Source organism: Macrosteles quadrilineatus, unplaced genomic scaffold (genome assembly GCF_028750875.1).
Source record: "Macrosteles quadrilineatus isolate MER2022 unplaced genomic scaffold, UCM_ALF_1.0 Scaffold_1__1_contigs__length_201487025, whole genome shotgun sequence".
NCBI lineage: Eukaryota > Metazoa > Arthropoda > Insecta > Hemiptera > Cicadellidae > Macrosteles > Macrosteles quadrilineatus.
The window spans coordinates 160,900,046-160,925,824 of record NW_026542594.1 but is presented as its reverse complement, the minus strand read 5'-3'; the positions used below and the strand labels follow the sequence as shown (position 1 = coordinate 160,925,824).

General features: G+C 33.8%; 1 protein-coding gene and 1 long non-coding RNA gene across 2 annotated transcripts in view; one reads left to right on the top strand and one right to left on the bottom strand.

The window, feature by feature from the left end:
• LOC128988591 (uncharacterized) overlaps positions 1-25,779 on the bottom strand; it is a 204,678-nt gene that overhangs the window by 83,359 nt on the left and 95,540 nt on the right. The gene's annotated exons all lie outside the window — the stretch shown is intronic.
• Positions 20,731-24,431, top strand: LOC128988588 (uncharacterized). Its single transcript, XM_054410000.1, has 3 exons — positions 20,731-20,807; positions 21,676-23,712; positions 24,002-24,431. The coding sequence occupies exons 2-3, from the start codon at positions 21,702-21,704 to the stop codon at positions 24,418-24,420; spliced, it is 2,430 nt and encodes an 809-aa protein (XP_054265975.1). The 5' UTR covers positions 20,731-20,807; positions 21,676-21,701; the 3' UTR covers positions 24,421-24,431.

Below are 25,779 nucleotides of genomic sequence, written 5' to 3'. Positions count from 1 at the left end.
GTTCTGTCAACTAGTGATGAGTCACAGCCTTGTTATCCCTTATCACTCTGTGTCCCGTCACTGTCTGTAGATGACGTCTATGCCACTGGCCAACCCCCACAGTGATACAGCCAAGTAAGCATTATCTACAGTTCTGTCAACTAGTGATGAGTCACAGCCTTGTTATCCCATGTCACACTGTGTCCCGTCCCTGTCTGTAGATGACGTCTATGACACTGGCCAACCCCCGCAGTGATACAGCCAAGTAAGCATTATCTTCAGTTCTGTCAACTAGTGAGGAGTAACCATCTTGTTATCCCATGTCACACTGTGTCAAGTTACTGTCTGTAGATGACGTCTATGACACTGGCCAACCCCCGCAGTGATACAGCCAAGTAAGCATTATCTTCAGTTCTGTCAACTAGTGAGGAGTAACCATCTTGTTATCCCGTGTCACACTGTGTCACGTCACTGTCTGTAGAGGACGTCTATGACACTGGCCACCCCCGCAGTGATACAGCCAAGTAAGCATTAACTTCAGTTCTGTCAACTAGTGATAAGTCACAGCCTTGTTATCCCGTGTCACACTGTGTCATGTCCCTGTCTGTAGATGACGTCTATGACACTGGCCAACCCCCGCAGTGATACAGCCAAGTAAGCATTATCTTCAGTTCTGTCAACTAGTGAGGAGTAACCATCTTGTTATCCCGTGTCACACTGTGTCCCGTCACTGTCTGTAGATGACGTCTATGACACTGGCCAACCCCCGCAGTGATACAGCCAAGTAAGCATTATCTACAGTTCTGTCAACTAGTGATAAGTCACAGCCTTGTTATCCCGTGTCACACTGTGTCATGTCCCTGTCTGTAGATGACGTCTATGACACTGGCCAACCCCCGCAGTGATACAGCCAAGTAAGCATTAACTTCAGTTCTGTCAACTAGTGAGGAGTTGCAGTCTTGTTATCCCGTGTCACACTGTGTCCCGTCACTGTCTGTAGATGACGTCTATGCCACTGGCCAACCCCCACAGTGATACAGCCAAGTAAGCATTATCTACAGTTCTGTCAACTAGTGATGAGTCACAGCCTTGTTATCCCGTGTCACACTGTGTCATGTCCCTGTCTGTAGATGACGTCTATGACACTGGCCAACCCCCACAGTGATACAGCCAAGTAAGCATTATCTACAGTTCTGTCAACTAGTGATAAGTCACAGCCTTGTTATTCCGTGTCACACTGTGTCACGTCACTGTCTGTAGATGACGTCAATGACACTGGCCAACCCCCGCAGTGATACAGCCAAGTAAGCATTATCTACAGTTCTGTCAACTAGTGATGAGTCACAGTCTTGTTATCCCATGTCACACTGTGTCACGTTACCGTCTTGTGATTATGCCTATGACATTGTTTCACTGCGATTTCATTTAACAATAGTATTATGACTGAACGTTTCGGTGGATGACGAGACATTAAACACTCATATATTTTTTTCTTTTTTATTAAAGCATTGTAAGACAATGTTTTCAATTTTGCCACTAATACTAATAGGCATACCCCTTGTTACATAAATGTTCATATTATTTCTAGAGGTGTCTGTTTCAGATTTTGTTAACCGATAGATGTTGTGGTGGATAGGGTCGCCGGAATGGTTGCCCCCGGAAACATCACCCCCAGGCTAAACGTGACGTCACGAAACCAGACAACCAGCTGGTATAAAATCTATGTCCGCGACCGGAATCGTTCCCCCCCAAGGGCTTGACAAGTCATTTATCAAAATCTAGTTGATATGAACTAATTATGTTATTAATTTTAATTCAAACTAGTAGAAACGGAAAGGTCTACCCCGGCAAGACATCCCCTATGTACACCCCGGAATCGTCCCCCCCTGAAACGCTACCCCTAGTAGGGCTGGGCTGCTCGGCAGCCTACCTGCTGCCCGTCCTCCCCACTCCCCAGTCCATTGTTCTGAGGGTCGGCCGCTCGTTCACTATTATTGTCGCTTGGACAACAGCTTTTCCACAGAAGAAAATTGCAGACGCTGGTGGAATATCAATCAGTAGATTTAGATATGTATGAACTTCTAAGACAACTAAATAATACGAGCAAAGATTGACTTTAAAAAATGATTCTTTTATACTTTATTCATAACCAACAATAATGCGTAAAGTATACATTTTTTCTGTTGCATTAAATAGTAGTTATACTTATCAACATCAGTAAACTTACCTTACACCCTATGGTAATTGTTAAGCAACACATTTGTTAAAAATAGAATAATTTCTAAATGTATTCAAAATGAATCGCATTGCTTTAGGTTTGGCCCAGATTTAATTAATAATTTGAAAATTAGAAACAGATTATTAAATAAGAATAAACATAATAATATCTTTTGGGGGATTAATCCCTTAAATTTAACAAAATAATTAATTGTTAGTAATTACAAATATGTAAATTATACTATTCTAAAGGTTATGCCAAAAAGTACCTTAATTCAGAAACAGTCTAGGCTAGATTCATATCACTGGAATAGAGTCAAAATATAATGAAAGTATAATCAAAATATCAGAATCACTTTAAATCGAGGAGAGGACTTGAAATCAGTGTTGATATACCAATAAATTAGTTTTGTTATAAGATGTATATGTTTAGAAAACATACGTAGGGGAAAATATACGTGAGTTCAAGTTTTTAATATATAATCAATATTTGAAATGTTGAGCTGTAAACTTGTATTACATCGCTTAAACGATAGTAACATTCGTATGTACTCCAAGTATCACAAAGTGCCAATTATAATTAAAAAATACCCCCTGCCACAGCAAACCTGCAGACTAAGCGAATTTCCATTTGCCTGATTGGATTTACGCTAAAATGTCTGTGTAAAATTATCACATTTATTCCCTATTTAAATAACATTAGTTCAATATATATATTAATATCAATATCAATATCAATTGATATGGGGACGCCACTAAAGGTGCGTATTTTAACCCAAATATGAGTGTAGAATGGTGTGAGATAATCTGTGTAGCTTTGTTACTGACTAAGATCAGCTGTTTCATTAGCCAGGATAATTGATTTAAAGCCCAATGATAAGGAACAGCTGGCTCCAGTTTGAACCATCAAAGTTTAACGAGTACTTAGGTTTGCTGCAACAGGGAGGGTAAAAAGGTGTTTTTTTTTTGTAAAATGATAATAGTTTAGTATGAAATGAATGCATTTTCCAAATTTGATTAAAATATGTATATAAACAAGCAAACTAGAACAGTTTACTTTTTCTAAGTATAACATGGAAATTTTAAATTTACAGATTTTTGGAATTTTCTCCGTAACCATTAGGTGCATAATTAACGCTTCAATATACTAAATTGTTTTTTTTAAGCTCTACAAAATTTTTTGTAAAGAAATAGCTAAATTTTAAGTTTTTTGTGTCAAAAATGGGAAAACCCAATTTTTACCCCCATAAACCCCCGTTCCCTTGGTTCGATCATGCTGGTTCGCGAACTCGTTCGAATAAACGTAGGTTTACACGCTTGTACTTACCGAATTTCATCAAATCTATGAATTTGAACGAAAGGTGTTTTTGGCATCTAGGGACCTCGAAACGAAAAAGCAAATCGGTCCCGGGTCCAGGTCTTACCATGAGTTCTACGGTAATAGCTTATTCCCTATAGGGGGAATTCGCTAAAACAAATTTAGGATTTTGTAACAAAGTTTGGAAGACAGGTACTTAAATTGAGAAATAAATACACACAATGAGTACTAAATCGTCTATTAGGCCTATACATTTTAATTATGGAAAGAAAATACAAGAATATAACTGAATAAAAATTTAATATTCTAAAAAGTGTCAAGGGATTTATATAGTTCAAACTTCATTTACAATATAATTTAAAACAACAAAATATATAAAAATCTAAATCAAGAGCACAAAAAGAAGAAAAAAGGCATAAATATAAATAGCGAAGGTTTTTTGTGTTACGCACTTTAAATTTGTGTGTTTCGTTTCGTATTCTTATTTTTATTTCTTTATATAAATACACATTTTGCTACTGTAGTACTTTTACCTATTTGGTAGTGTTTGGACGCCTTCTTCTTATACGGGACAAGGTTGAAAAATATGTTGATAATATTTCAAATTGTCAAATCAAATACTTAGTCATTTTAACTACGTAAAAAATAATGTAAGTAAATAATTGAATATATTTTCTTAAATTGTTTTTGGTAACAAATAAATCATTAAAAACCTGGTAAACAGTAAAGACCAAGAGCACAACAAATAAAGAAAGCAAAAAGAAAAAATCATATGTGTCCCAAATGAAAAATGGCTTTAATACAAAAAATAACGTTTTACTAAGTTGTAGAATATGCCTACGGTTATCTGTAAATATCAAAATATTATGCTCTTATTTAAGATTTCCTTCTGACTCCTTGCTGGATGTCCCCATTATATGACAGAAAACTGACAGTCTTTAAAACGTTGTTTTTAGGTGAGGTGTTTATGTACCAAATCTTATTGATTTATCTATTGCCATTTTGAAAATATTAAGCCCATGTGGGACTTTATAAATATGTGATAGTATGTGTGACCGTGAGCGCGGTAATTCGGGCAACGACGCTGCGGGTTTGACGCGATTTGTTACAATCGTGTACGCCTAAGTTTATTAGAACGAGTTCGTGAACCAGCATAATCGGACTATGGGAACGGGTGTGTCTGAATTGCTATTATATCCAAAATGCTGGAGACTGAACATAAGTCGCCAAGATTGCGCACAAATATTTGGAATCGGGGAAAATGAATGAGTCACTGTTTCTTGTAATTTATGGAAGATTTAATACAATTGTTTTAAATGTAATGTCACTTGGCATGTACAAAAACGCAAAGAGTTGAAAAGTAAACGGATAAGCAAGAATTCATATGGGTGGGTTTCATAGATTTCCACTAGAGTGTGCAATTAATTGTAATATATTATATTTTTAAACGTGACAGAGTTTTTTTTTCATTTCAAAATTCTGAATCAACCACTTTCGCGATTTTCGTGATTTTTGTGTTGAAATAAATATATAGGCCTATAATAATTTTCAAAGGGAATGTCAATGCCATGATTTCATTTTTTTAAGTTTAATTTTTTTAGTCTAGCAGCCGACGCTAATAATTTAAAGTCGTTTCAGTGCTGTTTTAACTAACAGCTGGTTTAAAACTGTAAATGTTGTTTTTTCCTACCCTAACGGATCTTCATATTCAGTAAATCTGTAGATTTGAACTATACATCTCTAATACTTCTACCCTTGGGTAAAATCAAGATTTGTCTGAAATCAAATCTGTGTAAGTAGGCCTATAAGTTTATGCCATGAAAGTTATGTCATGTTTGTACAATGTGTGTAGTCTATATCGATATACCAAAATTTTGAGGGTTATAAAAATGTAAAACGTTGTAGCAGAAAATACTTCGGAAAATCCCCTACCATATTTTGAGCCGATTTTATTGTTAGTGCAACTTTAGAGTATTCTTTTTACAAATTACATTAACATTTTCAAAATCTGTTTAAAACTCTATGAGGCGTTCTGTTCACAAATTAACCCCTTCCAAATTAATTAAGTACATAGGCTAGATAACACTGATAATTATGAATTATGTTAATGTACGAATTAGGGTAAAAAGTTGAAACTGACTTTTGTAAATAACTAACTAAACTTTTCCTTAACTATGTTAAACAAACGTATTTGGCTCAGGTATTCTTGGGAGGGATACCTGAAGTGGGGAAGTCTAAGCTATTTTACAAAAAAATACTCCCCTCTATAAATACAGTTTTACTCTACGAATTAATAGTCTGCAAATTACAGACGAATTCCATAAATCAATACTCTGAGAATAGTGGATACTATACTTAGGATTATGTTCTCTTGCAAACTTTTAAGTTATACGTATTAATATTCTGCGAACTACAGGTAGATTTAAATGTGTAACTTTCAAAACAATGGGCGACCGTTCATGGAATAACTGTACTACTTCAATGTAAATTTAGTTATTTAATATCAGAATCATGATATAAAGTGAATGTGACACTGTTGCTTGCTTCTCTGTCAACGTAAACGTAAACAGTGTAAGCTTTTTCCTGTTTATTGCCGAAGAAACTAACCAATATTTACTTTCTAAATTCCTTTTACGGGAAAGAGTCCTTCACCAATATCAAGTCAGGAATATTCTCAATTCATTTATTTTAGCATAAAATCCAGACAATTATTTAAATGTATATCATATACAGCATTTATTGCTCAATGTTTACATTTTAAGAATTATGAAATGTGAAAATATGTTTGTCAAGTGTGTACTGTATTGTGATGTTGAGTGGTTGAAGCATGCTCATATTAATACGAGTTGATTCCTTACTTAATCTTTACTATTACTATAAACATTTTATTTCATCTCCACGTGTTTCAAATACATTTTTTACGTTGACGGAAAAAGCTATATGTAATTTATACATCATATGATGTATAATATTAAGGGGAAATGTCTAGAGAAAGCACAATATCAAAGTGTTAATTTGTATTTGTCTTAATATCCACAACATTTGCGTAATAATACCAAATCCTTCCCATTCTTGCGAGTTCAGTCGAGCGGTGGTAATATGGGACAGTCTCTACCCTTGTGAACAATAGCTGGCTCGAGTCACGAGCCCAAGCCCTACAGCAGGTATACTGGGGGTGATCATGGCAGGGGGGGACCTTTCCGGGGTGTGCATTTTGAAAACGAACGGAGTTAACGTATCCGGTTAACATCAATTGTAATTAGAAAATCTGGTAATTGCATATGTTAAGTGAATATAATTATCTAATTCATACTCAATCTAAAAAATAACTCGTCATATCGACGAGTGCATGCTGCAACTGAAATTGAGTGTCTGCGGCCGGAAACATCACCCCCCGGTCTCTGACGTCATTATGACGTAGGGGGGTGATGTTTCCGGGGGCGACCTTTCCGCGTCCCCTGGTGGATAAACATAATCGCTACTGCTTACGGATGGAGTCGTAGTAGATAACCACTAGAGCTGTGCCAAACTTCTTACTATATAGTCATGCCATTATATTTTATCATATTTTTTTTAATCTCAACACTTTTGCAACTTGAAAAATGTTTGATATAATGCTACATTTTTTGGGAGTAGAATTAAAAAAAATTCGTATAATAAAGATTCAAGTGTTACTTTTTAGATGTGAGAAGAGTGTCAACAGTTGCGTCAGTTGGAAATTTAAAATATCTTGTATTTTCAGCTAAAAACGAGTTACTTTAGGGTTAAGGATAATCAATTCGGTTCGGATAAGCATAATAGTAAGCGAGGAGGCAGTTTGGCACCAGGTCGCACCACATGCAAGATTTACGATATAACACGAGTTTAATGGAGGTCCTGACGACCCAATGTTGCAGCGTACAGCAGCCCTTGGTCACTTGTCATCATCGCCACTTTACACAGGTAAAACATTCAGCTGACTAAACACCTGTTTTATGTATTACGTCATGAAATGTACTTTTTTTTAGACATATAGGCATTGATGGATAGATACATGACAAAATATACAGAGTGACCAACTCAAGGAGGCCACCATTCGGATATTGGAAATTGTAAGAATTAGAGAAAACTTTAATTTGGGGAACATTTTTTATTTACTTGCGGAAGTAAAATATGGTTTTTTTTATTCAGCCACCATTTTCCAACATGGTGGCAACTTTGAAATTACTTATAGAACACCCTATATTTATCATGTTTTTGGATACATTATCACTATCAATATCACGTTTTTTATAGGTATGTTTTCGTTTTTTTTGTAAGATATCTGCTATTATGTATCAAATTATACTACAGATCAGAGTTAAACATTTGGATTAAACCTAAATTATAGTGATAAATACAGTCTTATAAACTAAATTGACTCGAATTTATTGAAACCTTTCCGAAAAAAGTTATAAGCCCAGATTCAATCAAATTGTCACAACGTTGGGGGTTTCTTCCTCGAAACTGTTGTTATACTCAACAAATATGAAAAAAATGATGAAAAATATGATTGAAATATTAATTAATTTGATCAAAGTTATAGCCTATCTAACAGCATATTCAATATATCACATGGTTGACGCGAATGTTGTGATCGCGAGAAGACTGCTGACTGCTGACTAGTACAAGGTACAAGGGTGACTGGCAAGCTCCCAGACGGTTTCGTCTACCTCGCCCACAAACATAACATGCTTCATGTCAACATGGTGGTGCCATAATAGGTTATTGTGCATCCAACCAAACACGCTCCAATACATCTGATGTGTGTGTCAATAGTCTACTGAACAACAGAGTCTACAGCCACGGCATAATTTATACCACATTTCTATTGTGTGTGGAGTTCTTCATAACTTGTGTAAAGTTTAAATAGGCAGTAGTTAACCTAAGGTTCTTTAGAAACAGTTTCTTTTGTGAAATCAATAGTAATGTTGTTTGTTTAACTTAATTAAGTGATTTACTAGTAAAATGAACGATGATGATTCATCGATGACGGATGAAATTAATTAAAGTAATAAAATATTTGTGGTTTTGTCAGGGTGTAAAATGTCCTTCAATTTCACAAACAAATTAATAATTTAACTAAAGACGTGAAAACAGTAAAACAAAATAATAATATCGGGTAGTAGGCAATGATAAAATAATGGTTCGTCTGTGTTGAAAAAAATACGTATATGTAACGAGATATCATGATTTATTAATAACTAGAGGTCGTCCAGTGGTCGAAACTCGACCAAAAATATATAATGTACATACTTCTCTATTTTCCCCCACGCTGTAAATAAAACATGTGATTGGAATTTCTTTAATTTGTTTTGATTTTCGTTTTGTTGTTATTTCGTTACCAACATGGCAACCCGTAAGGCCAATGTTTTTTTTTTATTCATTTATTTAAGGTTTTTGTTTTATTGTTGTTGCAGCAACACTTGATCTTATGAAACCACTAATATGATATTTGCTATCACACATTCTCCCTTGCAAACACCTATTTTCAGGACTAGTAACGTAATATACTATTTCAAACTGAAGGAAACCCAAACAAGACGCCAAACCCCTCTCATCTAAATGTCTGAGAGAGTAAATTCAGAACTGTTTAACGAACAAGTTCTCCTAAAAGGCAAATAAATGAAGTTTCAAGCTCACTAGTTTGTGAGTTCTTGTGCTTATAACCGCACACAGTTAGATAATTTTAGACACATCAAAGTGGGATAAAAGAGAAAATATTGCTTTAATATATCTTTTCTTGTTATCATTAATGTCATGATTAGGCTATTTAGAAAGAATTTGGGTATTTTGGTTTGCAGTTTAATTTGCTGGGTAGTGGAGAAACATAACGTGAGACCATGGTTATACAAATAAATTTGAATATCTTTTTATGCTTCCGTTTCCGAAAGCTTTTTTTTTTTGTAAATAATAAAATAGTTCATATTTCTATAATCATTACGCTATAATTGGATTTACTCATTCAGTAACAACATACTTACTCTCAAAACATGGACCACAGAAATTAGCCCAAACATTCTTATAAAAAAAGTGACACACAACATAATACTTTATTACAAATAATAGGCTACTTAAAAATAAAAATTCTTAAAGTAAAACTTAATATTTTCTTATATCAGGGCATTGCCTTGCTGGTGAGGGAAAAATAAAATATTATAAAAAAAAAAAATCATCTACAGTAACCAAATACACATTTACAAAAATACAATGAATTACTCTTCCCTTCACAAATTGGTGGGCAATTTTAGAAGAAACGTGAAAATTAAAATTATAACACTGCACCCAGAAACGTTGGCAAAAATTATATAGAGTGCAAACTAAGTGTGTAAAATTATATTTAACTTTTTAAACTAAATCAATACTGTTTAGTCCACTATTAGGTGTTTACCGTGTTTCTAACAACAACAAAAAATGCAAAAATAAATACAATGATTTTAATATGTTTGTTTATTTATTTCTTTTTTAAAGATTAAAATAACTTGTATGTACCGCGTGTGTATGAAACTAGCACTAGTTTAGTTATAAATTGAAACCTGTTATTGGCCAAAATTGGCAGATTATAACGGTGAAGGTTGTCACTATATCAGTACATCCGCCAGAGACAAGGCTTTACTGTGCTGTGGCAAGTGACACTTGGTCGACCACCATAGCTGCCTGGCACAGAGCCTGGCCGTCTGTCCGCACCTTACTGGTCATAAGGCGTCAGCCCAAATGTCAAACCCATTTCAATCTAGATCGGTAGGCTAATCATGTATCTCTATGCCATTCTCGGCTACCTTTGATCTACTTTTGCATTCTTCACGACACACAAAGTTATATACAAGTTTTACATTTTTTGTACCTCAACTTGCTTTTTGACAATAATGTAGCCCTACATGAAATTTTTCCACCAAAAAATGTGCTTTTAAGCACACCATTACATTTCAAAGTAATCATTTCTCATTCTAAATCTTATCTTGTTGGATTCGGACATGTGTAGGCTAGGGTATTTAATATGTTTTTTATCATTCTTACAAAATTATATTTGGAACTCGGTAATGCAATGCAAATGTGCATAGTGGCAACTATCCTTGTAATTATCACCACATTCAAATTATTGACCTTTGCATAGGATTCATTCCTTTATTCGTTTAAAATGCATCCTAGAACTTAAACGGCCTAGTTGTAAGTCCATTGACAAGGTTAAAAGATAGTTTACGTACAATATAATCCGTACTTGCTGCGACTTGCACAACAGAATCCAGATTTAGTGACATAGCAATGACAAATGGAAATGTTTAATTGATGGCTTAAACACAGGTAATCCATAAAAATTAATAAATGAAACATATGTGATTCTCAGCTGATTTATGTTTCCATATTTAAGCTGGTAACGCTGTGTAAATCAGTAATCCGCACATAAAGCCGTGATCCCGTCATGCATTAGCCCATTAGACAACAAGCCAACACAAATACTGGTGTCGTCAACTGCCCTGATACTGATACTGATAGTCGCCCAATCTATGTTTCGAGTGTGGGGGGGGGGGGGTAAGGGAACAATGCAAATCTGTTTCAATTGTACAAAAGTCAAATTTCAAAATATATATGATCACTAGCAGAGTACCCGTCTTTCGTACGGGGTCGGCATATAAGTATAAAATGCTTATTGCAGGTAGGGGAGAGGACACTGTTCAAGAAAATTTTGTTCTTTTAATTCTATAGTATAGCACATCTCTCATAGCCATAATGTTCTACCACTGCACATAAACCATAGAAAAAAGTAAAGTTCTCATTGTATACCACAGCTTTTTGTTGCTAGTTGGTTCAAATTAGCTATTGTCATAAATGCAAAAGATAATAGTGCTGCACCCTGTTGGTGTAAACCCTAGAACTTTTAAATGTTATTTAATATCATAGAGCCAACTTGTGCAGTTGATACAGCTGACAAGATGATTTAACCCCTTTTAAATATGAACACTCGACATGGAAAACATGGTTAACATGGTTAACCATGGTTTTCCATGGTTTTCCATGGTTTTCCATGGTTAACATGGAAAACCCAAGAGCCACTGGGGTGGAGCCCGAAAATTTTGAGATTAGAACATGTCTATATGTTAATCAGTAATGTGAGCTATCATACCAAATTTCAACACTGTCGGTTTAGTATTTTTCGCGTTTACTTGTTACAAACATCCAAACTTTCTCACTTATAATATTAGTAGGATCATGATTACAACAATGATCCCTCTTACAAATACCTTTTTCACAACCCATGTAGTGTTTATATTTTTTTCGTATCAAACATATTTATTGTGAGTGGATATTGTAATTAGATTTCCGATTATATCTTTCCACAAGAACTCGCTGTTACTTCCACTTTGTTTTTATTACGACTATTCTTATTATTATTATTATTTTGGCACTACTGTTGCTAAGAATAATAAAACATTAATAATTTGTTTTTTACCACTTTTTTTATGTTTATTACTCTGTTTCACTGGCATTGAGCACCGGTACATACCCCTACCCCGTATACGTCAGGGGTATCGGTACATACCCTTGTTGCGTTGCTTAGACTTACAAGCTGAATGAAGCGACTAACTTTTTTATTGATATTGCACTTTAATTTTTGAAAAGGCTTTCCGTTGGTAAAAGAAATACAAATAGCCAAAGCTGTGCAAATGTGTGATTGCTACTTTAAAAAAACGAAACGTACAAAACTCCAAGGTAAAAATAATTAATTCGTTCTTACATTGTTTCTTGTCGACTCCTGATTTACCCAGGCGTTTCTGTTGATAGGTTAGTACTTACTTTTGCTCCGGAGATAATGTATCCTGGGCAGGATTAGAGGACTGAGATGCAGCGTATTTTTCTTCATAGCCTTACTCGCTGCGGAGAAATGCTACGGAACCAGTCCTAGTATAACTCTCACCCCTCCCCACCCTTACAACATGTTATCTCACGGCTAAAGCTCCCTTATTTCCATTCTGCCATATTTTTGCCGAGAATCTTGGCTTGCGTACAACCTAGAGGCTACGGTACAGCAAATGTCTACATTTCTTGTAATATAATTTTAAAAAGGTATGCCGGATAAACATTCAGAAACTTATACACTATATTTATTTGTAATGATGTTTTTTTATTTGTATAGGCTCCCTACTTTTGACGAAATCAATTATATTATAAAATTCAAAATTGTATTTTTGAATATTTAAAGAATATTTAACCTATTGAATCCTTGAATCTTGACAAAAATGTAATGGAGACAAAATGTAAATAGTGTTACCTTCAGCGTGAACTAGGGTACTACTTAAAGGTTTACTAAGTGTTATAGCCCGGCTAGAGTGGTTTGACTATATTTACAATTTTCGATTTCTTCTTCAGTCTCAGTACTCCTTTTAAAATTGTTGATGATAAGAAATAACACTTAAATCATAAACCTGCAACCGAGGTAATAATTTGTAATAGTCAAAATTGGAGGAGCGAGCTGGCGTAGTGGTTAGAGTGCTTGACTTCAGTCCCTGAGGTCCCGGGTTCGATCCCCGCCAAGTCACCAATGGATTTTATCTAATTGATAATGCCGCAACCCCTAGGTCTAGCCTGAAGTAATGTGAAAAACAATCCCAGGCTCGTGCCTAGCGTCCTAGGACAAAAAAAGTCAAAATTGCATACAACGTCAAATTGTATTGAAATTCTGGCTTATAGCCTCTTAGTCTGTAATAGAGTCATAGTACTACATTAAAAGAGTAAGATGTGTTGTAACTAAATAGTGTGAACTTTGCAATCAAGTATTAACAACTCCTTAAATAGGACAAGAAAAGGTATAACCAATATTGAAAGCCAATCTTAATAGAAGTGTTTATGTTGTCATGCAAAAATATGCAGGATGATTGTATAACCTGTGTGATACATAACTCATGGCAATTATACAAATTACATGCGGAATGTACTAGAATGACCATTAACTACCGTGTATTTTGTGTAGACTCGGAGATAACGGCCTAATGTGCCCGGACGTGGCCTCATGAGAAATCACCTTACTTCTTTTGTTTTCCTTTCTTTTGAAGCCATGAATCTACTACTTTTGTTCCTAAAAAATGTTTACTTTTTACCTTTCCCATCGACGTATTTAGAAGTCTTATGTTTTCGTAAAAAGGGTTTTAACAAAATCTCTATTTAGATAAGTATCCATTCCCATGGTCTTAAAGGTAAGTCCATTTTTATCATGGCTCCCTCTAGATATACGTAAAATTCCCTAAATTAGATTGAATTGCAATTGAACTTGTAAATCAACATTAGTCAGAAGGTGTTCGCAAAACCATAAATGTCCTGATTAAAGTTTTGTAAGTGAGTATAGAACTCCAAACATCAGTAATTTAATTTTATAAGTTATTAAGAATACCAAATGCGTGTTAAAATCATTCTAATCGACTTAAAAATACAAACAATGTAAGGTATTACATTTTATCTTTCCAAACCTATTGGTTTCTCATCCATGAAAAGTGTTGAATGCAGTACGTTGAGGCTCATGTTTGATGTAAGATGAAGACTTCGCTGTACATTTATTATTTACGGATATGTTGATTCATTTTTTTCAATCCCGTCGAAGATATCAAAAACTCAAAACCCAATCCCATTTTAAATTTTCACAAGGAAACATTCCTTTTCGTATTTAAGTTGTAACCAAGACCATTAAAAGGAAAGCAAATACCTTTCATTTCGCATGAACCCCTTGACGTTTGGTCCGACATAATTCAACGAGCGCTCTAAAGTATTGCATTTGTTCAAATTGTTATTTTCTTGATAATTAAATTTAAAAAATGCAAGTTACATAGAATTTACTAAATTATTAAATTACTAAATGTATGTACTTAATTTTATTTCCTACTTGTTATAAATATTTTATGTAACTTGCAATTTATTGGTAAAATAACGGGTTTTGTTTAATTTGGTATCAAACACTTCAAATAGTCGTCATTACAAAATGGTTTGAGAGTTTATATATATATTTGCCTCACAAAGACGGTGGTTAATAAGATGAACGTTCTCGTACAATTTTAACGCTTTAGTTCAAACCGTTAAAGGCGTTATGACTTTTTTACACATACAGACAGACATTTAACAAAATGAGATGGTAAGGTAATCACCATGTAAATTGTGTATCCACCTTTTTTGAATACCATGTATTACATTATCTCAGACTTATACCCTCATTTACTGACAATTTCTCAAAAATTGTTTCAATGTAGTCAATAAAAGTATAAATTATAATTTTATATGAGTACAAGAGTAATTATTTCAGGTTTAGACTCATAACATCTTTTACTGTAATATTTTAGGCAATTACTTAGGGAGGCATGTAGTTTTGGATGGCAAAATATCTTAGTAGAGTAATAAGTAGAGTAGTAAGTGTAACTGGGGAGCAAGCCGAAGACCGAGAATATTGTAGGCTCATTGTTGCCTTGGCCAAACCCCTACTTTGGTTTCAATGGCTACAGCGGTGAGTTAAAGTAATTTTGGGTAAAATATATACATTTAAATGGTATATCTAAACACGATTAATTTAATAACATGGTTAAGTACTTGTTTAAAATAATTAGAATAACGGCGAAATCGTAAGCTATCACAATGAAGGTGTGAACGGGATTAGACATGGAACTTATGAAAGCTGAAACCATCAATTTAAACTGAAATAGTTTCATAAGCTTGTCAAAATTCACGAATAAATTCAACCGTACGGCAGCCTTAATGATAACCCACATTGATGTCATCACACTACTTCCATAACCACTTAGTACATTTTTGTAACTATATAAAATGTAATAGTATTCAAAATAATGTCGACTACGTGCACTATAAAATTGTCGAATTATAACGTCGATGGTATTAATCATAATCAAAATAGGATATAAATTGGTTTAAAATACCTGCATTTATGCGATCTTGTTTGTAGCTGAGTTGCTACCGGTTTCAACTCACATTGGAGTCATCTTCAGGCAGTTATAAGATGTCTTCTCGCTTAATTCGAAGGTCGTCAATAGATAATAAATAGATAAACAAAACACAAACACGTACACGGACATAAAAAAGAACATTTAAGGCTATAAAATACTGAAACGGTAGGCCTAAAATTCAATATAATGAAAATAGGATAATCAAATAAAAAGAGAATAGTTTGTTACTCGGCTGTATGCTTGATTTCAATCCAATCCTGTTCATTCAGGCAGTTGGAAAGTCTAGAGTTACTGAGTGCTGCAAACTCGGCTTTTAGAACCTGCAAACTCAGTTATCAGATTCGAAATCCAAAAGCGGACAGTTCCTGGGTTTGTCACTCAGTCAGATAATTTATGGAATCAAATATATAGTAGGCTAAAAGTTTAAATTGATTGTTTCCTGCATGATTATTTACGTTTGTGCTTGTTCAACTGTTTTACTGTACTATATCTAAAATATAATTATGAACATAAACATACATCAATGACTTTGTAAAGAATAGATGATTAATTTTCTCTCTGTTCACTATTTAATCACATCAAAGCATTTCTAAAAGAACAAGAAGTATAAAAACAAAATTTTCAAATGATTAAGGTAGATTCCTACCCAACTGGATAAAGTGTTGTCTAAGTCGACGTCTCATACTGTTGGTACAACAAGACATTGGTTTGGCTTAAACATAATATAATTCTTTAAATTTCAAGGGTAAAATTAACTTTATTAACTCATTACACGGTGTTGACGACGCTTACATAACAACAAAATAGTTTACACATGATATTTAAGACGGGTATTATATCAAAGTTGATAGAAACTTGAATGGATAAACTATTATGAACTAAGGGTAACTATGACTGGTAAATTTGTTTTTAACGTGTTTGTGACTAAACCAACCTAAAATCAAGACCGTCAAAATACTCTGTGTTCAACATTAATCGCAGATTCCACTATAAGATAACTGCTTCCTAAAATATCACTTAAAAAGGTTATCTCGCTTTTTAAATTCTTAAAGTTATCTCAGCTTTATCAACTTGCAATATGCTAAACATACTTAATCAGTGTATCTTAGACAATCTTTAAACTAAGAGCAAGCTATGGAAAGAGAAAGAAGGTAGATATAGAGAGCCACAGGTAGTAAAGCACTCACTATGTTTACGCCTCTAGGCCGCTCCTCAGATGGGCCTTGAATTAAACATAAGATTCTGCCGGCGGCGCAGCGCGGCAATGATCTTTGAGAAATCCTTACGAATACTTACGACGCGTAGGTTTTTACTGGAGGTATACACTCAGATAATGTATTGTATGTCGTTGTCACTCATTATACTCATGCATTTGCTGAACAAATCGGTGATAAAATATTAAAAGAGAGAAAACGAGAAATACATTATCCTAAGTAATGAAAAGAAGCCCTAGCAACATACAAAAGGTTGATTTCTCAAGGGGATCGGTTGACGCGAGTCAATTCATTGCATTGTTGACTGAGAGCCATCTCATTGATTATCTGCGTAATCATTTAGTATACAGTAAAATTATACATACACATTGGTGAGCGACGAGCTCTAGAAAAACTAGGAGTTGTCTACTCTACTTAGCCCATTTCGAGGGTAAAATAGCTATTGATTGGGTTTGGAAGTAATAACTGTATGGAGGAACGTGTATAATCCGAATGTTTGCATGTCGGACACTCCAGTAGTTGGGAAATTTTCAACAGACTTTAGTTGGGATTCTAGTTGAAACACACTACTGGATATGTTGAAAACAAACAACTAGCGATCACCTAGTTGTAGCGTTGTCTCATAATATATACACTATGAATAATAATCCTCCTATGGAACCTTTATCCACATCAGTTAAGTGGGTGAAAGAAATTAACACATCAACGGGCGATATTCTTCTACTAAAAACATTAATATTACAAACAACAGCTTAATTTGATAAAATGACTGAGCCTATAAATTACGATGAATGGGAGATTATTAAGAATAACATGGGAGCATATGTGTATGTGTTTTTGGTTGCTTATGTTTTTTTTTATTATTATATCAAGAGAAAGTGAGAAAGTTGTTATGTCTTTTCAAGCTAATAATCGCAAATTTATGTTTTATCAAAACAAATACATTTTAATAATTATACCATATACCAAATTTCAACGATATGTACATTTAAAATGTTAACTTCAGTAGGTACTACAAAGAACACTAGTTTGACTCGTGCGCAAAGTCTTAGTAGGGCCCGAAACTCGATTCTGAGTCAAAACGAATATTGAAATACCCACTTATTGTTTACAAATGTGTTTGTTCGAGAGAGTGAGCCTACTAATAGATGAATAGAACATATTTTTACTGTAGATCTATATCACAAAGAGTTATTTATCTATCTCAATCAGGTCACAATACCAATAAATATCCTTTAAAATCCACGTTGATTAGCTTGTTGTCTCTTGTTTACATTCTGACTGTGGTTAAAGATTCGCCTGATGCAACTGTTTACATTTAAACCGTTATAAAGAAAGTTAGTCAGCATCAGAATCTTTAAAAGTGGACTTGAGAAATTAATTAATTAATTGGGGCTTTTAAGTTTCCATTCCTTATGATTTCCATAAGTTTTCAGCCGAAATCTGACGAATCTGTGAGAGTCCACCGTAATTACATTTGCCCAAAACTCAGTTCGAAGGAAGAGTACAAAAATCTAATGATTAAATCATAATTGATCATTTTGGTAAAGCTCAGAAAATATTGGCCATTAAGGAAACGTAAGGATTGAACTATGTTAAACTAAACATCCAGGCAAAATTCACTGTATCCAGGGTTCTGCCGATGCGCCTCTTCACCGACTCAGGGAAATGCGGAAATGTGCGGACAGTCTTGGTTGGTCATGTGACTAGGCTGAAACTCGGGCATTAAGTCATACACAGATCATTTTCCGTTGGTTAGTATTACCATTGACTATTGGATACTGAAGTAGACACCCCATCTATATGGACCTGCTGTAGCCAATCTTTTGCTATTATATCAAAATATCGTTTTGCTATTATTTATAGTTGTGTAAGCCAGTCACAGAATGCGCTAGTGACTAAAACTCTATTTTCCACCTTATTTTTTGTTGCTGGCCAAGTTGATGGGTCATAACAGTTGCTATAGCTCAAAATAAGCCTTCCCATTAGTTTGAATTGGTAAAAAAAGATTGTGTATACGACAGATATCAGCACAATCTGTATGTGGCTCACATCAACTACGGCGGTTTGGGTTTAAAAAACTGGCAACAAATTTAACATGGGGAATAGTCAAAGGTATGTTTAAGTGCATAGCTTGACCCCAAAGCCTTGGTGATGCAGTGCTTAGAAAAAATTAGATAATTTTTTTTTTATTTTTAGTAACTTTTAAATAGATGACACTTTTCAAATCTCTCCCTGGAAAGGGATATTTCAATTGTTTGCTAACTGAAATTATACGCTTAGTAATATGCATAATACGAAAGCTCTAACTCACGTGTGGGTTAACGAACCCGCTACATCTGCACGATCGCCTCTTTTCTCCAATGCACTCTCGTTTATTTTTGTTCCATGCACTAGTCTTTCATCTCTAGTGATAAACACAGTACTTCAGTAGGTCAGTAGGGTGAAAATAAAAGTGGATTTGTAAAAGAACTTAAACTTAACAATATGAATTATATGTACAGATGTTATTTTCAAAACGAAATATACCTTTAATCAATATTTTATAGGGCTCACCCGATATGCCAATAATATAGTTGATCCAGGAATTTTGGAATTACATTCAGTAGTTAATATACTGTATATTTAAACACTATTAAAATATGCACTTACAATAATTAATTACACATAACAGTTAATGATTTTGTAATACCAAACTTCTAATTTTAGGAAACGACATCCATAAAGCCCAAAGTACCCATTAGCTTTTAAGAAACTACAAGTCAGACCCCCATAAACCATATACTTAAAATGTTCGTCATGACAAGAAACCTTACGCAAACCAATCCATTATTTCATAAATAGTCCTTTAAGGTCGCAATTCCTTTCTAAAGGGAACTTTCATTATACGTAATGTTAATAAAAATACCTCAGCTGTACTTATTTGTTTGTTATGCTTACAATTTAATACCTTATTAAAATCAGGTGTGGTTATTTGTTTGTATTACTGTATTCTGTTTTGTTTATTTCAGCTCAACCTAACTAATCAATAGTTTTATTAATACTTATGAAGTCAAACGGGGTAGTTATACTAAACCCAAAGTCTCTAGTTAATTTTATAATCGTTTTAATGTTTACAAATTGATCGGGAGACCAGGATAAGAATAGTATACAAAATTTAATTTTTTAACTATGTTTAAGAACGAATTAGTATAAAGATACAAATAACGATAACACAACTGAAATGTATTTTTATAAATCAACCTTAACTTTAGAAATACTAAATCTAGCAGTATATCGGGCAAAGATCAGCTGCAGAACAAGAGTTCTAAGCGGGTTGGTTATAACCATAGTGCACAAGGTTTGTGGGTTCTGGAAAGCAAATAGACTGTACACTCCACTGTGATGCTTGTTTTGCTAACTAACTCGGGCAATGTTATAGAGAGAAAGAACAATACAATATTGAATCATTTGAGGTGGATTCTAATTATAGAAATTAATCCTTTTCAATTAAAAGTCTAAATATATTCACGTGACCATCTGAAAACTAAGATATCCTCATGCACTGACATGAATGTGGTTAGGCCTACAGTTAAATAACATATTCGTGGGCTGTTCTCATCACAGTAATTTTTCGCTGTCCAGCTCGACTTAACTTGGAAATAATACATCAAAATCAACATTTTTAGTGTATAAATGCTTTAAAAACCCGTTTAAGTTTACTAGTATTATCTATTTATGAATATATATTTAATTTCACTTTGTACTGGCCTAAAAAGGCTTATAAACTCATGACCGTCACGTGTCCCTATCAAATAGTTTGAAATGTCAATGAACTTATTGAAGTACTTACTCTATAATTTACGCATTTATTACTAGGAATGCATGACAAATATATTTAAAAACAAACAGTCATGGTTACAAGATTTTAATACTACCAAGTTATTCTGAAAAACGTCTGTTTTCTCTTGTCCCTCAGTTTGATCTCACAACCGTCACAGTTACTAGTTAGTTAAAAATAAACCACCAGAAGCGCTAGTGGTAGTTTGCAGTTGCCTTCAGTTGTGTTGTGGAGTGTCGCCATAATTTGTGATGTGTTTTAAAACCTCATTATTAATGAATTATTTATCAGTTAACATCATAAAGGTAAGTTTGCTTCTCTGTACTTTCTATTCCTAACAACCGTCACACTGTTTACGAATGCATTATTCTGAATTGAATCAGCTGGGCTCGATATTTCATTGTTTTCAGATGTGCACAACTGATCTGTCAAAATGGCGATTCAGGTTAGGTCCATTTTTAGCTATAAATATTGAATTATTGCAGCGTCCTCATGACCGTCACACTCACAACCGTCACACGACCGTCACACCCATTATGCGACGGTCGTGAGTGTAGTGTGACGGATGTGAGTGTTGGAATGTAAATACATTCATAATACATTTATTTATTTTATGAAACCATACTATACATAATATTAGATCCGTTAGAAGTTTAATTTTCAATTTTTATTAACTTTAATTTAATGTTAAAATTAAGGCAACTACAAATAACATTGAATGCATCAGAGGTACCGTAATCAAAAAATGGGTAAACCTTATTTGATTTTGCGAGTTTGGTTTTTTAATCACTTAGCTTTGACATCAAACATCTCCATTGCAGAAAACGTATAAACTAAACCCAATTCTATTTTTATGTAAAAGTAGTAAAGTGTATTGTTTGTAAATTTTGAAGGATTCCATTCAAAGTGAGTATGGATAGTTTTTTTTTTACTCTAAGTGAAATTCTCTACGTAATTTACTGACCCATTACAATAAACTAAAAATAAAAAATGTATAAATTAAAAAATTAAAAAGTTTTTATTATAAAGATAAATTTTTGCATCAATTTTGAAATTTTATTGGTTTTCGCAGGACATTACAATAAACTAAAAATAAAAAATGTATAAATTAAAAAGTTTTTATTATAAAGATCAATTTTTGAATCAATTTTGAAATTTTATTGGTTTTCGCAGGAATAATAACGTACAGTAACAAGACAATGGATAGTCAAAAGTGTAAAAAAAATGGTAAGCAAAAAAAGGCGAACCCTACAAGCGAAAGCAAAAGAAAAGCTGCAGCAGAAAGAAAAAGAAAGGAACGATTAAGGATCCGCGAAAATCCGGAAAAATATGAAATGATGAAGGAAAAGGAAAGAGAACGAAGTCGAAAACGAAGGGCATTGAAACAAATAAAAAGTATAAATGATTTAAGCGAAAGAGGAAAAAGAAAACAAAGAGCGGAGTGGAGAAAGCGATACCATAAGCATGCCTTAAAGAAGCGTCAACAGCAACATTTGACAAGTGTTATGGATGAAAATTCACCTCCAAATTCTCCAATTTCTGAGGCATTGAATGAACCTCAAGTTCAAAGAGTTCAAAGAAAAAAGAGACTTCGAAAAAGTAGGGAAAAGTACAGAAAGAAGATTGAAAAATTGGAAAAGAAACTTAAGGACCAATGTAAAATTGCCGAAAAATGGAAAAAGAAACATACTAGATTACTGAAAAATGAAAACAGTCAGAAGAAAACAGATAAATCAACAGTGTTGACAAAAAAACAAGAAAAGAAACAGCCTAAACCTAATCTCAAAAAAGAAGTCCATACTTTTCTTACGGACGATGAAAATTCATATTGTACACCAGGTCGAAAGGACACTATTACAAAGAAGAAAATAAAAAAGCAGATAAGATATTTATCAGAAACCTTACAGGTTTTGCACAAAAAGTTTGTATCTACAAAACATATTCAGATATCATATCCACATTTTTGTCGCTTCAAGCCTTTTTGGGTAATTCAAAGACCTGCCAACAAGAGAGACACCTGCATGTGCAAGTATCACGAAAACTTTTTCTTCCTGTTTCAGAAATGTAAACAGTACAAACTGATAAATCACTCCAATATGAATGATCTTGTTAGTAGTATTTGTTGCAGTGTAACTAATAAAACTTGTGTATATAGAGAATGTGATACGTGCAAGTCAACAAAAATTGCCTTCAATGAAAACTGTGATACTGAGTGGGACTCTAAAATCCATCATTTTGAGTGGAAAAATGTTACAGAGGAGCGTGTGAAAAATGGGGTAAAAAGGATGGTAAAAGTTACGAGAAAAGTTAAAATATTTTGTACACTAGAAGAGTTGAAAGAGAAATTATGTTCTCAGATCCTTTTATTCATGACTCATAAGTTTAGAGTTTACAATCAGAACAAGTTTTCTAAGTACTGTAGAACAAACTTAAATGATGACGAAGTTTTTGTTGTATTTGATTTTTCAGAAAATTACCAGTTGAAGTACTCTAGCGAGGTCCAGAGTCGTCATTTTGGCGCCTCTAATGAACAACTTACACTACACACTGGAGCTTACTTTGTTAAAGTCACATCCAACGACAAATCAATAATGAAAGTAAGAACATTTTGTACAGTATCTTCATGTAATAGACATGACGCAGCAGCTATATGGGCTCACCTTTATCCAATATTTATGGAAATAAAACAAAATTATGAGAATGTAAGCAGAGTGCACATTATTAGTGATGGGCCGACTAAACAATACAGGAACAAAAGTAATATGTACTTGTTCAGTTATTATATGGAGCACTTCGGGTTCGAAAAAGCTTCGTACAATTTTAGTGAGGCTGGTCACGGCAAAAGTGTTGCAGACGGAGTTGGCGGAACTATAAAGAGAACCGCGGACTCAGCAGTTAATATGGGAAAAGATGTGTCAAATTTAGAACAGTTCATGACCGCTGTAAGCAACTTAAAAATACAAGTTTTGGAAGTAGATGAGGCCAAAATGAAGAGTGTTGATTCTATTTTGAAACCTAAGTTAGTTCATTTACGGGCCATTAAAGACACATTGAAGTTGCATCAAATTGTTTGGAATTCCCCAGATGGAACTGGATTAGATTGTAGGTTTTTGTCCTGCATAATTTGTAGAAATAAATCAAAGTGCCCTCACCAAATGACGAGCTACCATAGCCTAATAACTGAAGCTGCCGATTCTGCGCCTTCTACCAGTATCCTTTTATTAAAATACTTTTCTTATGAATATTATATTATCTTATGGTTCTTACATAATTTGATTGGTTTAAATTTTGTTGTTTTGAAAATATACTAAAATATTTAACAATTAACTAAAGGTTGGACAAACAATTTTGTATTCACGCTTTGCTAAGATTTATATTTTTTAGTAACTTGGTTGCTATGGGTTTTCTAACTCCGATAACAGTAAAACTAATTTAAAACCTTGTTCAAATTGTTAAAATATTTGATGCAATTTTAGGTTTTCCTTAACTTAAGTTGTAGGTATTCCACGGACAGAAACTTCTATTGCAACTTGCAGACGAGAGAGGCTCAGCTATCATGATGTATATTCAGATGACGACGATCACAATGAAACTGTCCAAAATCCATCGGTGGTTACGCCTTGCGAATTACCTTCAGATGAAGTTAATGATCTCTCCACCGGTGACTTTGTCCTTGTGCGGTTTCCATTAAACAAGATCGTGAAATTTTACATTGGCGAGGTTATTCAAAAATATAAAGATGGTGACTATGAGGTCAAGTTTCTCAGAAAAACAGTTGGAGAAAAATTTGTTTTTCCTCAAAATGATGACATTGCATCGGTAAACATTAAAGACATTATTCAAACGCTGACAAACTTTAAAATGCATCGAGGCATTTATATTTTTCAAGACTTGGCAAAAACATCTAATGTTTATTGAAATGTTGATGTACCTACAAATAAAGCAAGTTTAAATTAAAACAGTTTTCAATTTTGGTATATGTTGTTTTTTATTTTTTTAAACCATTTTTATGCTTTTTAGTCATATGTAAAATTTGTTGAGCTGATAATGTCTTGATATTTTCACGACCGTCACACACAGCTCACAACCGTCACACGCAGTTCACAACCGTCACGCATCATATTTTATTTTTTTAATAATTAGTTATAGAAATAAAAAAAGTTTATGACCATGGGTTTTAAGTTTAAACTGATATTTTACTCACAGAACTTAATATACAAATAATATACATACCTGGAAACCTGCCATTTAAAAAAACTATAGTTCATTTTCGGTCCAATTCAAAATTACACACAAAGTCTAAAAAAAAATCAACGTTCCCATAAATAATTTCAATTTATACTCCTGGTAAGTAATACTATGTATTCATATCATACATTTTTCTTCATTTGAAGTCATAATCATTTATTATTATGAAATTAATAAAATTTAAGAAAAGAGTGACGGTCGTGAGTATTTTAAATGTCATTCTAACAAAACAATTTAAAAATAGTAGTTATCATGAGAATAAATTGGCCCCGTTTGTGAATTTAACAAATATAAAGTGTGTTGAAAAGAAAACTGTAATATAAGAACAAATTGCACCAACTTTAAATTTAGCAAAAAAATTGATACAATGAGAATAGCCCTCGTATGTATAAAAATGTCTTTGTTCATTCTCATACGTGACTTCAGAGCGTACTCCTAGGTATAGAAATCAATCATTTTTAATTAAAAGTTTCAAAATATTCACGTGAAAATTTGAAAACAAAAAGATCCTCATGCAGTGCATGATAATATCGAGCTCTCCACATGATCTCATATTTGAATTTTCATGTTCACTGAGTTTTTTTTCGTTTTTCCTTTTTACTATGAGCATATTCATTGTACATATTATACTAGTTGTAACTGCTGCTGACGTTCATAATCTCATCACAATCTACCTAATTGTTCATCTTTCAACAAAAGAAATCAGCTCTGCGATAGTAACAATAAATCTCTTTGTCCCCTGATGTAACGAGGAGCGGCTAATGTCAGTGAATGTCACCAAAGGAGTCTGATAAAGGCTAATGAGAGTTTTAGTCCTTAGTTGCGGAAGTTGAGGGCACGGCTGACTTAACTGCTCATTACAGACGACGGATTCGTAAAGTCTGCTGCGTGGTTGTGGATGGAAAATGGAAAACTCGGGTTTACTCCGTATATAGGGATGAGTTTTCACAATATTTTACATATCGTCTTATTACGGTGGTAGTAAATTATTATTGTCTATATTGTCATACAAAGTGGTGTTTCTTCTAG

Coding starts and splice junctions, on each gene's coding strand:
- LOC128988588 (XM_054410000.1), top strand. CDS start 21,702: ATGGATAGTCAAAAGTGTAAAAAAAATGGTAAGCAAAAAAAGGCGAAC. Junction 23,713..24,001: donor CGATTCTGCGCCTTCTACCA/GTATCCTTTTAT, acceptor CTTAAGTTGTAG/GTATTCCACGGACAGAAACT.